Source organism: Delphinapterus leucas, chromosome 7, assembly GCF_059928025.1.
Source record: "Delphinapterus leucas isolate spDelLeu-1000000601 "Yukka" chromosome 7, BTC_Dleu_Yukka2, whole genome shotgun sequence".
Classification (NCBI taxonomy): Eukaryota; Metazoa; Chordata; class Mammalia; order Artiodactyla; family Monodontidae; genus Delphinapterus; species Delphinapterus leucas.
Window position 1 is genome coordinate 85,225,179 of NC_143135.1, and position 15,621 is coordinate 85,240,799.

Sequence of the window (15,621 nt, forward strand, 5' to 3'; positions counted from 1 at the left end):
ACTAACAGATATGTTAGAAAGAATGTAAAAATAAAAATATAGATGAATCAACCACCAGAAGATACATCAGTACCACCATAGTAAAAAAGAGGAGGAGGGAAAAGGAAAAAAAAAAACAAAAGGCGGCGCTTCCCTGGTGGTGCAGTGGTTGAGAGTCTGCCTGCCAATGCAGGGGACACAGGTTCGTGTCCCGGTCCGGGAAGATCCCACATGCCGCGGAGCGGCTGTGCCCGTGAGCCATGGCAGCTGAGCCTGCGCGTCTGGAGACTGTTGCTCTGCAACGGGAGAGGCCACAACAGTGAGAGGCCTGCGTACGGCAAAAAAACCGGTGGGCGGGAGGGGGAAGGCATTGGCTGTGGAGAGTGGGCCCTAAGCAAGGGGGAGGTTTGGGTAGTGGGCGGGGCCAATGCTCAGGACCCACAGCACTGGAAAAAGCCTTGGGGGCTGTGGGGGGTGGGGCTTAGGCTCAAGGAACTGAAGGGCCCCAGGTGTGCCCCCCACCCCTTGTCTCAGACGGCAGGGGATTATCTGGGAGCCCAGTAGGCTTCCTGGGCTTGAGTGGGCGGGTCAAACACCCTCCTCTCCTCTCCTGCTCCTCTGGTCTGGGGTCTGGGAGGGCCCCTACCACCTCTGTCTCCTGATCTCCCCAGCCTCCCTCCTATGCCCGCAGGACCAATGCAGCCAGGCAGGGGTGTGAAGGGGGTCCTTGTAGGGCAGGGGACTGGCCTGGGAGCTCAGGAGCCTCCCAGTGCCCAAGTGAGCAGGCCATTGCTCACCATTCCTCTCCCTCTCCTCCCCAAGGGTCCCTCCCACCTGCCACTCCTGATCTCCCTGGCCTCCCTCCTATGCCCCCAGGACGCACGTGGCCTGGTTGGGCTTTGGAGGGGGGAAACCAGCTTGGGAGCTCAGCAGGCCCCCCCGGCCCGAGTGGGCCAGGCAGTTGCCCTATGCTCCTCGCTTGCTCTTCCTAGAGAGTCCCTCCCACCTGCCTCTCCTGATCTCCCCAGCCTCAGGGGCGCCGATCTTGTCTGGCCTCCACTTCTCCTCCCCACCTCGGTCCCCCTATGTTCTGCCAGTTCACTCTGGGGTTCCTCTTGTCTCCTTGGGGTTCAGAGTCCCCCAGCAGCAGCCAGCAGGCACCCTAGTTGTTGGGAGACACTAACTCCGTGTCTTCCCACACCGCCATCTTGACTTCTGCCCTGATGTGTATCCTTTTAATGCACTGTTAGATTCAGTTTGCTGGTATTTTGTTGAGGAGTTTCGCATATATATATATATATATATATATATATATTCACATATATGAATATATATATATTCATCAGAGTATTAGAGACTATAATTTTCCTGTGGTGTCTTTATCTTACTTTTGTATCAGAGAAATGCTGGCCTCATAAAATGAGTTAGGAAGTATTCCCTCCTGTTCCCTTTTCTGGAAGAGTTTGAGGTGTTAATTCTTATGTGTTTGTAGTGTTCTTCAAGTCTTTCTTCTTTTTTAATGTAGCTGTTTTACTGTAACATAGTTTTCTCTCAGCACTGCCCTTGCTGAATCCCATTAGTTTTGGTATGCTGTATCTTCATTTTCATTTGTCTTTAAGCTCTTTTAGCATGTTTAAGACAGTTGTTTGACAATGTCTTTGTCTAATAATTCCAGTCTGACCTTCCTTGGGAACTGTTTTAGTCAATATATTTTATTCCTTTGAAGGGTCCATACTTTTCCTATTTCTTTGAATGCCTTGTGATTTTTTTGTTGAAACTGGACATTTTACTATTATGATATATTACCTGTGGAAATCAGATTTTCCCCTTCCCCAAGGTTTGACTTTTTTTTTTTTTTTTGAATTGTTGAAGGCTGTAGTGGTACATTTGTTTCATGAATTTACTCAACTGTTTTTCTAGAGAGCGTATTCCTTGCCATTGTAGTCACTGAAGACTGTTGCTTAACTTGCGTTCAGGTAGCGTTTTGACAGAGATTTCCTTGAATACCAAGAGCCAAAGAGAGAGAAAGAGAGAGAGAAAGCTTTCCTAGTCTTTGCAGATTGGTTCTGTGTTAAGACTCTCCTTCAGCATTTAGCTCGGCTTACACTGAGCCTAAGGTTAAGCACAAAGTGAAAGATTATGGTCTTCTTAGGTAGTTTTTGAGCAAGCACCTTACCCTGGGCAGGTGTGTGACTTTATAAATTCTCTGAAAATGTGAGTGAATTTTTTTTTTAATTTATTTTTGGTTGTGTTGGGTCTTCGTTGCTGCATGTGGGCTTTCTCTAGTTGCGGCGAGCAGGGGCTACTCTTCGTTGCGGTGCGTGGGCTTCTCATTGGGGTGCCTTCTCTTGTGGAGCACAGGCTCTAGGTGCGTGGGCTTCGGTAGTTGTGGCACGTGGGCTCAGTAATTGTGGCTCGTGGGCTCTAGAGCGCAGGCTCAGTAGTTGTGGCACACAGGCTTAGTTGTTCCGTGGCATGTGGGATCTTCCCAGACCAGGGCTCGAACCCATGTCCCCTGCATTGGCAGGCGGATTCTTAACCACTGCGCCACCAGGGAAGCTCAATATGAGTGATTTTGAGTGTTCTAACTTTACAAGGAAACTCTCTCTCTAGCTTTTCATCCTAGGCATTAGGCAGTCTGTTATCCCAGGCAGCTGTGGGTTGTTGGTTAGCCTTAACAAGCAGTGTTTTCAAGCAGTGCCCTCAGCTTTTCCAGCCTGTAGGAGACCCAAGTTAGGAAAAACAAGAGCCAAGCACCTTACATTAGTCCTTCAGGTAGCTCCCAGACAGGTTAAGAACAGATATACACTATCATTTGTGAATAAAATATGCTCTGCTCCCTTCAGAACTAAGGACCAGGATCCCACATTGGAAATGGGGACTGCAATTTTCATGACTATTGCCAGGCTGGGGGCGTCATGGGGCAAGGGCAAGTAAAATCACCACAAAGCTTTCCTAGTTTTTAAGTTTCCTTTTTCTTGATATCAACGATTGCTTGATTGCTGTAAACTTTTGACTGTTTTACAGAATTCTAACAAAGCTCTTACAGTTTGCTTGTTTTTCAGTGTTTCTGTCAGGGGAGCTTGGAGCTTCCTACTGTGTCATTTTGCTGATGTCACTTCTCTTTTTGGGTTTTAAACTACTAAGGACTTAGATGTGAAAGTGACTTTTATGTCAAGCCACATCAGAATTAGAGCTGTTGAATAAAAGTGACTTTTGAATGAGTTTATGTCAAAGTAGTGTCCTAGAACTTACTGTTTTTTTCCCCTATGTTAGGCCTTCTCATTTCATGGATGTGTCATTACGTAGCTTCTCCCTTTGTTGTGACCTGTTAAGCCGGGTTTGCCACACAGCAGTAACTTTCTGTAAGGATGCTTTAGAAAGTCATCTCCATGTTATTGTTGGTACACTTATACCCCTTGTGGATGATCAGATGGAGGTTCAGGAACAGGTAATTTCCCAAATCATATTCAAAATGATATTTGAAATGCACTGATAAAGTATTGTTGGAAGGAGCTGAGTGTTTTATGTTTACTTGGTGTAATCAGTAATTTTAGTGGAAATATTCTTTGAAAAATGGTGGGGAAAACATTCTCAGTGAATTAATCCTTGTAATCATTTAATTACAGAGCACCTAGTAATTTTGATCTAATAAATAACCTGATTTCTATCTCTTACTTATGCTGAAGTGTAGAGGTAGTCAAAACTAAGGATGTAGTTCACTCCACTATGATGGTGTGTGAGGTATTACTTACATAAAATGTTTCAGTAGTATTGACAACTGTATACCTCAGTGTCCATCCTGTAATAAAGGCCTTACATATTTGTTGAATTATTTGAAAGCACAGAAACAGTAGTAGCTGGGTGCCTTAGAAGTGATTTTATCTGAACAAGTAGAGTTTTTATCATTTATTACAATGGGTTTGCTTGTTTTACTTTAAAATATAATTAATCCATTTCTCCTCATGATTTTTTCTTTTTTAATTATGTTTAGGTATTGGACTTGTTGAAATACTTAGTGATTGATAACAAGGATAATGAAAATCTCTATATCATGATTAAACTTTTAGATCCTTTTCCTGACCATGTTGTCTTTAGGGATTTGCGTATTACTCAGCAGAAAATCAAATACAGTGGAGGACCCTTTTCACTTTTGGAGGTAATAATTATTCCATAATATTGCTATTTTGTATTAGAGAGGTTAGTAGTACTTTTTGGAAACCTCTAATGCTGTGAAAGTAAACCAGTCTTTTTTAAAAATTGTGATTAAAGAAAACATAACATGAAATCTGTCCTCTTAGCAGATAAAAAACTGAATCTTAATATATACTCTTGCATTGCAGTAAAAGTGTAAATTCAAAATTTCTGGATAAAGATTGAATTTAAATATTGAAGAAATATGATATAAAATATGCTTGATTTTCATACACATAAGATTCATTAATATCTCAAAATTACCATCTGACCCTCTGTCGGACAATATAATGTTTGAATTAGAAAATATATGTAACTTTCTGAACACTTTTTCAAGTTTTAATCTTGTTTTAACCTTTATAAACTTCAAAACTATGTTCAGATAGATTTTTCTTTATAAATCTTATTATAATTTTAAAATTATACTCTACATTTGACTATAATCAGTATGAAAATGTGGTTAAATATATTAAGATAAAACTAGAGTTGCAGTACTAAATAAATAGAAATTTAAGCTTTTCCCTCTGAGTATGCTATAACAATCTTAAACTCTAAATACTGTATCATGAGAGAGTCTATTGCAATTTAAATGTTTAAAACATTGTAGGATTTGAAGTGAAATAAGTAATTTATTTCTACCTTGTTTGGTAGTAACAGTATTATGAATCAGTATCTGTAGAAGGCACTAATTTAAAAAAATTTTTGAGTTTTATTTTACAGACTCAACCAATACATGTCAAAAGCAAGTTACATTTTTAGCTGATTTTCTCTTTTAGGAAATTAACCATTTTCTCTCAGTAAATGTTTATGATGCACTTCCATTGACAAGGCTTGAAGGATTGAAGGATCTTCGAAGACAACTAGAGCAACATAAAGATCAGATGATGGATCTTATGAGAGCATCTCAGGGTACTAATTTTAATGACTTGGGTTATTTGTACCCATTTCTTTTCGAAAGAATCTTTTATAAATTCTTGCTCTTGGTTTAGTTGCCACAGATTTAGTTCATTTCAGACCCCCATCAGTTCTCATTTAGTTATGAAAGACTTCCTAAGTAGTCTCCTCACCTTGAACTACTCCCATTTTATCCGTTCTCTGCACCTCTGCCAGAATGATTTCTCTAAGTCCAAATCATGTTATTTTACTGCTTAAAAAATGTTAACAATTTGCTACTGCCTAAAAGAAAAATTTGAATTCCTTAGAGCAGGCATGCAAGGTAATTTGTCTCTGCCTACTACCCCAATTTATTTAAATAAAAGAAATGTTATTTTTTCATTTTATTTTAAACATCTTAGCCATGTATGTGTTTTGTGTGTATGTATATATGTATATATGTGTGTGTTTTGTATATATACACATATTTATATGTGTTTCTAGGTTTTTTTTTTTTACTTAAAAATCCATTTTATTTTGATTTGATTTGAGTTTAGGTTATTATAGTACTGCACTTGGTGGAAACTCTTTCTGCTTATGTTTTGATTTTCATCTTCCTGAGCTCATTAACTTCATGTTTCTATTGTGATATTTTTATCCTCAGTACTTTTAAAAATTAATTTTGTTTCGACCATCCGAAATCTGAGTTTCTAGTATATTTGTTCTTGAAATAGGTATATATATATATAAAACATGAACCCCTCTTTCTATCTCCTGTTCTTGTGTGTTTGGGTATTTTATTGATCCAGACCAATATAGCCAATAGATGTTTATAGCTATTTAAATGAATTAAAATTCAATAAAATATAAAGTTAAATTTCTTTGTTGTATTAGCACATGTCAAATTCTCTGTAGTAACGTGGCTCGTGGCTGTCTTTGGACAGCACAGATTATAGACCATTTTCATCATTGCAGAAAGTTCTGTTGGACAGTGCTGGTCTATTCTATATGCAAGAGGCTAAAAAACCAGGCATGCTCCCAAGGTTCCTACTAGTTTAATGTTGAATGATTATGTGTTTCTAACTGTGATTTGGCTAAGGTATTGATTTCTCTGCACAACTTAAGACATTTTTCTCTTTCTGTCTGCCAAATATTGCTGATCATTTTTACATGATTCTCTTTAAGAAGAAAGTTCAGATACATTCATTCACCTCATATTTTTGAAATGCTCACAATTGAAAATCTTTTTTAAAAACTTTGTAAAAGTTTTCTAGTCACACAATTTAATATATGAGCATAGTATAAAGAAAAGTGTTGTCTTCACTGTGGCTTAAACTAATTTTTTCAAAACTGCTTCTAGATAACCCTCCAGATGGCGTAATGGTGAAGCTAGTTGTCAGCTTGTTGCAGTTATCCAAGATGGCAGTAAACCACACTGGTGAAAGAGAAGTTTTAGGTAAACTGTTTGGCTGAGTGAATATGAGTTTTTTTGTTTGGATGGTCATCTTCATAGCATTTTAAAAATCAGTAAAAGTTTGTTACTTGGAATATTGGGGAAATGTGAGAGGCTTTTTATATTTCTGTTTAGTTCAAGTCTCCCTAAGCAGCCCTCCTTTCATATTTTCCTCCCTTAGACATTCATATAAAGTAAAAAGTTAGTGATTAACACATGTGCATAACTATTAATTTGAAAATGCCTTGTGAATATTTAGGAAAGTCAGAAAAACCTATTTGTAGCATTAAGTTGCACGTAAATTGACTTCTGATACATTTTATAGATATAACTGACTGGTACTTAATATCTTTTTTATATAACAGAAAGAATGAGGACTTGGAGGGCTATATTAAGCTCAGATATTAAAACCATATTCAAGTCCTTTTCTGCCACCATTTGGGGGTAACCTAATGTAAGATAAATAGCCAGCATCATACCTGGTATAGGTGTTTTATATTTGGTGATCACAGGATGGAAAAAATCACATGATTAAAGTCAGCTTGAAGTTGTTGTGAAATAATTGCTTCAAATAAGAAAAGTAGGGGGCTTCCCTGGTGGCGTATGGTTGGGAGTCCGCCTGCCGATGCAGGGGACACGGGTTCGTGCCCCGGTCCGGGAAGATCCCACATACCGCGGAGCAGCTGGGCCCGTGAGCCATGGCTGCTGAGCCTGCACGTCCGGAGCCTGTGCTCCGCAACGGGAGAGGCCACAGCAGTGAGAGGCCCGTGTACCACAAAAAAAAAAAAAAAAAGTGGGAGAAATAAGAGATGCTTCACAGATTCTACTGTCTTTCAACAGAGTCTTCCTTAACTTCTCAGTGGAGGTCTAGTGTCTAGGGTACTTCTTTTCTTGTAAATTTTTTATTGAAATATATCTTACATATAGAAAAATCGTAAGTATATAACTTGAAGAATTTTTTGCATAGAGAACACACCTGTGCATCTAGCACCCAGACCAAGAAACAGAACCTTATCAGTACTCTAGAACTTTCCTTTGACCAAGGAATTTACCCTTTGTCCATAGTAGCACTGCTTCTGGGGACAAATGTCACTTGCTACAGGAGGCCTAAGTGGCTTTCCTACATAGCATAAAATCTTAGTGATTAGTACCCACAGCTAATGTCATATTTAATGGTGAAAGACTGAATATCTTCCTCAGATCAGTAATGAGCCAAAGTTGCCCACTGCTATTCACCATTGTACTGGAAGTTATAGCCAGAGCAATTGAACAAAAACTGGAAAGCAAAGAAGTAAAAACTATCTCTATTCACAGATGACATTACTGTATATATATATAGAAAGTCCCAGAAAATCTATAGGAAAGTTACTATAAGAGAGGTAATAAATGAATTCAGCCAAGTTGCAGGGTACAAGATCAACACACAAAATTCATTTGTGTTTCTGTACACCAGCAATGAACAATCTAAGAAGGAAATTCCATTCCATTTACAATTCCATTTATAATAGCATCTAAGAGAATTAAATACCTGGGATAATTTTAGTTAAGGAGGTGAAAGACTTGTGCACATTCTGTTTTTTAGAAGTAAGACACTAAGTACAGCCCACATTCAAGGGAAGAATTAGGCTCCACCTTTTGAAAGGAGGACTATCAAATAATTTTTTAACATGTTTTATTAAATTCCATCATGACTGAGAGAGAACATGAGGGGGCCCTCTGGCATCTTGAAAACATCTATCTTCATCTGGGTAGTGATAATACAGGTGGGAAGGAAATTGTGTTTTCCTGCATGTATGTGTATGTGTGTGTGTGTGAATTTTCACTGATCTGAGTATTTAAGATTTGTGGTCTTTATGTAATACCCCCCAGAAAATTGATACTCACATACAGCTGCTATATTTAGACTTTCCTTAAAAACTACATTCTACTAGTTAATCTATCTCTTGGATATGATTTTATAGGGGAAAATATTGCTGACATGGATGATATGTAAAGGAAATGTTACAGTATTTTGTAGCTTCTTTAATCTATTCAACATCTTTGAGAAAACACTTAAATCTTAACGGATGACAAAACATATTTTTGAAATTAGAAAATTTCTGTTTTATGTATGATCTCTTAGCTATAACTTTACTGAAATGGAATTTCTATATATAGAGGCTGTTGGAAGCTGCTTGGGAGAAGTGGGTCCTATAGATTTCTCTACAATAGCTATACAATATAGTAAAGATACAGCTTATACCAAGGCCCTTGAGTTATTTGAAGATAAAGAACTTCAGTGGACCTTCATAATGCTGACCTACCTGAATAATACACTGGTAGAAGATTGGTGAGTATTTAATGATACCTTGTACCTGATAGCACTTAATCTGACATTCAAGATTGATACCTCGTATGAATTAGCATTTCCAATAACTAAAGCATTCTCCTTTTAGTTGCCATACTTTCAGTCTTAAATATTTAATGAATATCATTGTATTTTTATTAATTCACATAATTACTAAAACCCTACTGCTATATGCCAGGTAACTTGGTATAGTGATAGATATACCAGACAAGATCCATGTTAAATTTTAGTGAGAGTAGACTAGACAAACAATATGAAAACTACCAAGTGGTTCCACACAAAACATTAAGATAGGGGAATGTAAATGGGGTTATTTTGTGCACTTGTCAGAATCAAAGGTGCCACTCTCCTCCTGGCTAGACATTTTGATCCTTTTAAAATAAGTCATAGAGCAGAAATTTTTTAACTCCAAAAGTCTTAAGCTAATCAGACAGGGCTTTCTTTTGCCCATTAATACATAAAATGCAAAACAAAATTGCAACAAATAGTATAATTTCAGCTTGCTGATTATGAGATTACTTTTCCTCCGTCTTCCACTCCCCATTTATCTATTTATTTGCAGTTATCTATTTATTATTTACAGATCCTTGAACAATGTGGGGGTTGGGATGCTTGACCCTTCGCTCAGTGGAAAATTCATGTATAATTATAGTTGGCCCTCCCTATCCGTGGTTCTTCATCCGAGGAGTCAACCAACTGCAGATTGTGTAGTACTGTAGTATTTACTGTTGAAAAAAATCCATGTATAAGTGGACCTGTACAGTTCAAATCCTCGTTGTTCAAGGGCCAGATGTATTTATTTTGATATATTTGAGCACCTTATCACCACCATTTTTGGAGATTGGGTTCAAAGGATTTTTGCCCACAATTGGGCATCGTTTTAAGTAAATAGGTATTTTGCATCTGTTTCCCTATAACACCCCCCGCTTCTCTTGGGGAATAAATGATTGGCAATAATGTCTACCTGCTCTGTTTTAATTGTTGATTTAATTTACATGTATCTTTCACTCTTTTGTTGTTGTTGTTACAGTAAAAAGGCTGGTATGATTTCCTTCCCAACTTTTTATTATAAAAATTTTCAAGCCTACAGCAAAATTAAAAGAATTTTACAGTAAATACCCATATACTCACCACCTAGAGTCTTCCTAGATTCTACTATTATTATCCTTGCTTTATCACATTTAGCCATCCTCCTATCCATTTATTAATCTATCTCATTTTTAAAAATGTATTTCAAATTATATCTAGCACAGCTTTTGAAGAGATTTTCCACAGAAAATTTGCAAGCATTAAGTGTTTCATTTGTTACACAGTAATTTGCAATTGGTTTTTCTGAAGAAGGTGCACAGAAATATTAGTGTGACTTAAACTTGAGAACCACGGGGATAAGTACAATTTGTTTTTCATGTCTTTTTTGTAAGAGGAAAAAAATCATTACATGTTTGAAGGGCCTCAGGTATACAAAGGGAATGTTGACCAAGGAGTTCCCAGAATCGTGGAAGACTTCTCTGAGGAAGTGTCATCTAGCTGATCTGAGTGATCAGGAATCAGCTAGAAGTTGATTAGGGATAAAATATTGCATACAGGGAATAGCTAGAATGGAAATAAGCTTCATGTGTTTGAGGATCAGAAAAAGCCTGGTATGGAAGAAGATGGTATGAAATGAAATTAGAAAGGTAGGACTAATTCTGATTAAAAAATTTGGATTTTATTTGAAATATATAATGAAGCCATGGAGTTTTAAGCAGAATAGTGCCATGATGCAACTTACATTTTTACTCTGACATATATGGCAAATGGCTTGTGATAGGGCAAAAATGGAAACAGAAAGCTGATTATGAAACTATTGCAGTAGTCCAGAGGAGAAATCATGGTGACTTGGATAAGGGTGGCGGTAATGGAGATGAGATGGAACACGGATGGAACTAGGGTATGTTTTTAACATAGAGGCAGCAGGACGTGCTGATGAATTGGATGTGGAGGAGGGAAGGAAGAAAGAGGAATGAGAGATGAATCCAAGTTTAGGGTTTATGCTTCTGTGTCTTAAATTGAGACATAGAATTAAGCCTTTACTTGACAGCTCATCATCATTTATAGTATCAGGCTTTATGACATTTTTTGTCGGCTGTCATATTTTCAGTACTCTTGTATTGCAGCCCTCCTTTACTTAATATTTTGCAAAAGAGAAGGACATTCAATTTTTTATTAGAGGTTTTAGATGCCTTACCTAATGATTTCAACTAGCTTCTGGTCAGAATAAGTACATACTTACTGTTTGTTTCAAATTGTCCTAGACAATAATTTTATCATTTGTAGGGAAATTCCATTCTGTGTTACCCCAAATTATTTGTACCTCTTAGAGAAAATGGTATCAAAATATTTTTTTCTTGGGTGAATTAGTATTCTGTCATTCTTTTTACTCATTCTTATTAGTCAATGTTATTCTCAAGTATTTCTTTTTATGAGTTTTTAATTTATAGTAGTCATAATATAAACTTTATTATATTGAATGAAGGGAATTGCTGTTACAGTGAGTAGTAACTCATGTTTACTCTAGGAATATTAAAAATCCTTTGATAATTTTTGCTTTGATGTTATAGAATTTTATAGATGTAAAATTTCCTAATAAACGTAAACATTTCCTAATATAAATTTAAAATTTTAGATTTTAATTTTTTCATTGGGAGTTGCTTAACATTCATCAAGATTAATAGTTGATATACTTAGTGGCATTTGAATTATATGTGTTTTTCAGTGTCAAAGTGCGATCAGCAGCTGTTACCTGTTTGAAAAGCATTTTAGCCACAAAAACTGGACATAGTTTCTGGGAGATTTATAAGATGACAAATGATCCCATGCTGATCTATCTACAGCCTTTTCGAACATCAAGGAAAAAGGTCTCTCAAATAATGAATGTTTATTGAATATCCACTATATCTAGAACAGTTCTATTTGCTGTGGGATATGAATATCATATTGCTTACTTACACTAACATTTAACCTTTCTTGGAAATAATTCTAGCTGTGCTTTTTGAATCGAAGGGATTTGTATTTTTAGTTATGGCAGTGTGGAAAAGCTGAGATAGGTAGCCTAAAGAAATGATGGTTGATTTGGGGGGATAGGAGGAGTTCTTTTTTATTTTTTATTTATTTATTTTTTTAATAGATCTTTATTGGAGTATAATTGCTTCACAATACTGTGTTAGTTTCTGTTGCACAGCAAAGCGAATCAGTCATATGCATACACATGTCCCCATATTCCCTGGTAGGAGGAGTTCTTAATGACAGGCTTTTTTTCTTTAGGAGTAGAAAACCCTTACTTTGATCCCATGAAAGCTGTTTATAGATATTGTGACCAACAAGCAAGTGTTTATTTCCATAGCAAGTTAAAGTATCACAACCCTCTAGTGAAATTTAAGATGGCCTATAGATTTCTCCCTTTTCCATGTTGATATCATAACAAGGTTCCACTAAAGGTACTCTATGAAAGATACTTAAGAACTCTTACTTCTCCTTTATTTTGTTTAATATTTTCTTTTCATAAAGCAACTGAGAAATATGCTGTTAAGTTTTCACCAATTTAACTTCAGGGCTTACACCCATCGTTGAAATGATACTTTTAATGTATCGTAATATAATTTTGGTCTCAGTGAAATTATTGACAGTATAAGCTATTAATAAAACTAATAGTATAACCTGTAAAACACTGTAGTTTTAACATTTTAAAATTTCATTTCATTCCAAAATCAACTCTGTATGGTAGATTTGGACTGGATTCATACATGAGACAGATGAGGCAGAGAATCTGTGATTTATTTAACATACCGCTAGTGAGCTAAGAGTAGAAGTTAAGTTTCCTGGTGTTTAGATCAGTAATTTTTTACCAGATGACTCTGCCTCTCATAAACATAAATGTATTTTAATTTTAAAAGGTAACTGATGCCTCAAGATTTAGTTTTAAGCATATTTAGTTTTACTTGGAAATAGATTTGTTTATGCCTAGATATTTGTTTGGCATAGGAAAGGTAAAATGTATTTCTGGTTACCTTATTTACGTTTTCTCATCACTTTTTTCTAGTTTTTAGAAGTACCTAGACTTGACAAAGAAAGTCCTTTAGAAGGCTTGGATGATACAAGCCTGTGGATTCCTCAAAGTGAAAATCATGACATTTGGTTAAAGACACTGACTTGTGCTTTTTTGAATAGTGGAGGCACAAAAAGTGAAGTTCTTCAGTTATTAAAGCCAATGTGTGAGGTAAGAAGATTAATTAGTCTGACTTATTCCCTTTCTAACTTTGTTTTTTTCATTTGTGCTTTCTCACAATAATTTTCTTTGATGGTCTCATTCCATTTCTCTTTTGTGTGAATGTTCATGGCCTGTATATAAAAAGAGTGCTTTGTACTGCACATCATCTTCATGCAACATCACCTATACTCAGCTGTTGTGAATCCATCCAACAGGGTGTCTTTATTTAGCCAGAACTTTATGCAGTAGGTTTCAGCTGCGGGGTAGCTACATATTGGATGCTGTGTTAGTTTCTGCTGTAGAGCAAAGTGAATCAGTTATACATATACATATATCCGCTCTTTTTCCCTGTGCTATACAGTAGGTCCTTACTAGTTATCTATTTTATATATAGTAGTGTGTGTATGTTAATCCCAGTCTCCCAGTTTATGCCCCCCTCACTGTCTCCCCTGGTAACCATAAGTTTGTTTTCTACATCTGTGACTGTATTTCTGTTTTGTAAATAAGACCATTTGTACCATATTATTAGGTTCCACATATAAGTGATATATGTTATTTGTCTTTCTCTGACTGACTTCACTCAATATGACAATCTCTAGGTCCATCCATGTTGCTACTACAAATGGCATCATTTCGTTCTTTTTTATGGCTGAGAGTAGTATTCCACTGTATATATGTACGACATCTTTTTTTATCCATTCGTCTGTTGATGGAAATTTAGGTTGCTTCCATGTCCTGGCTATTGTAAATAATGCTGCAGTGAACATTGGGGTGCATGAATTGTTTCAGATTATGGTTTTCTCTGGATATATGCCCAGGAGTGGGATTGCAGAATCATATGGTAGCTCTATTTTTAGTCTTTTAAGGAACCTCCATACTGTTCTCCATAGTGGTTGTACCAATTTACATTCCCACCAGTAGTGTAGGAGGGTTCCCTTTTCTCCACACCCTCTCCAGCACTTATTGTTTGTACATTTTTTGATGATGGCCATTCTGACTGGCTGAAGTGATACCTCATTGTAGTTTTAATTTGCATTTCTCTGATAATTAGTGATGTTAAGCATCTTTTCATATGCTTTTTGGCCATCTGTATGTCTTCTTTGGAGAAATGTCTATTTTGATATTTTGGTCATTTTTTTGATTGAGTTGTTTGTTTTTTTGATATTGAGCTGTATGGCCTATTTGTATATTTTGGAGCATAATCCCTTGTCTGTTGCTTCATTTGCAAATATTTTCTCCCATTCTGTGGGTTGTCTTTTCATTTGTTTATGGTTTCCTTTGCTGTGCAAAAGCTAAAAGTGTAATTAGGTCCCATTTGTTTATTTTTGTTTTTATTTTCATTGCTCTAAGAAGTGGATCAAAAAAGATCTTGCTGTGATTTATGTCAGAGAGTGTTCTGCCTGTGTTTTCCTCTAAGAGTTTTATAGTATCTGGCCTTAACATTTAGGTCTTTAATCCATTTTGAGTTTATTTTTGTGTATGGTGTTAGAGAGTGTTTTAATTTCATTCTTTTACATGTAGCTGTCCAGTTTTCCCAGCACCACTTATTGAAGAGACTGTCTTCTCCATTGTATATTCTTGCCTCCCTTGTCATAGATTAGGTTACCATAGGTGTGTGGGTTTACCTCTGGACTTTCTATCCTGTTCCAGTGATCTCTATTCCTGGTTTTGTGCCAGTACCATGCTATTTTGATTACTGTAGCTTTGTAGTTTCATCTGAACTCAGGGAGCCTGATTTCTCCAGCTCTGTTTTTCATTCTCAAGATTGCTTTGGCTATTTGTGGTCTTTTGTGTTTCCATACAAATCGTAAAATTCTTTGTTCTAATTCTGTGAAAAATGCCGTTGGTAATTTGATAGAGATTGCACTGAATCTGTAGATTGCTTTTGGTAGTATAGTCATTTTGACAATATTGATTCTTCCAATCCAAGAGCATGGTATATCTCTCCATCTGTTTGTGTCATCTTTGATTTCTTTCATCAGTGTCTTATAGTTTTCTGAGTACAGGTCTTTTGCCTCCTTAGGTAGATTTATTCCTAGGTGTTTTGTTCTTTTTGATGCGATGGTAAATGGGATTGTTTCCTTGATTTTTCTTTCTGATCTTTTGTTGTTAGTGTATAGGAATGCAAGAGATTTCTGTGTATTAATTTTGTACCCTGCAACTTTAACAAATTCATTGATTAGCTCTAGTAATTTTCTGATAGCATCTTTAGAGTTTTCTGTGTATAGTAGTGTCATGTCATCTGCAAACAGTGACAGTTTTACTTTTTCTTTTCCAATTTGGATTCCTTTTATTTCTTTTTCCTCTCTGATTGCCGTGGCTAGAACTTCCAGTACTGTGTTGAATAAGAGTGGTGAGAGTGGATATCCTTGTCTTGTTCCTGATCTTAAAGGAAATGCTTTCAGTTTTTCACCATTGAGAAAGATGTTTGCTGTGGGTTTGTCATATATGCCCTTTATTATGTTGAGGTAGGTTCCCTCTCCCTCTGGAGAGTTTTTATCCTAAATGGGTGTTGCATTTTGTCGAAAG

General features: G+C 36.6%; 1 protein-coding gene across 3 annotated transcripts in view; it reads left to right on the forward strand.

Annotated features, from left to right (window-relative positions):
- Positions 1-15,621, forward strand: part of ATM (ATM serine/threonine kinase) — a 140,456-nt gene that overhangs the window by 66,333 nt on the left and 58,502 nt on the right. For all 3 annotated transcript variants that reach the window (XM_089915491.1, XM_089915493.1, XM_022561583.3), the window contains 7 exons: positions 3,256-3,430; positions 3,974-4,138; positions 4,950-5,082; positions 6,407-6,502; positions 8,657-8,828; positions 11,602-11,743; positions 12,925-13,101. In XM_089915491.1, coding sequence (XP_089771617.1) covers positions 3,256-3,430; positions 3,974-4,138; positions 4,950-5,082; positions 6,407-6,502; positions 8,657-8,828; positions 11,602-11,743; positions 12,925-13,101 — 1,060 coding nt within the window. The remainder of the gene's footprint in view (positions 1-3,255; positions 3,431-3,973; positions 4,139-4,949; positions 5,083-6,406; positions 6,503-8,656; positions 8,829-11,601; positions 11,744-12,924; positions 13,102-15,621) is intronic.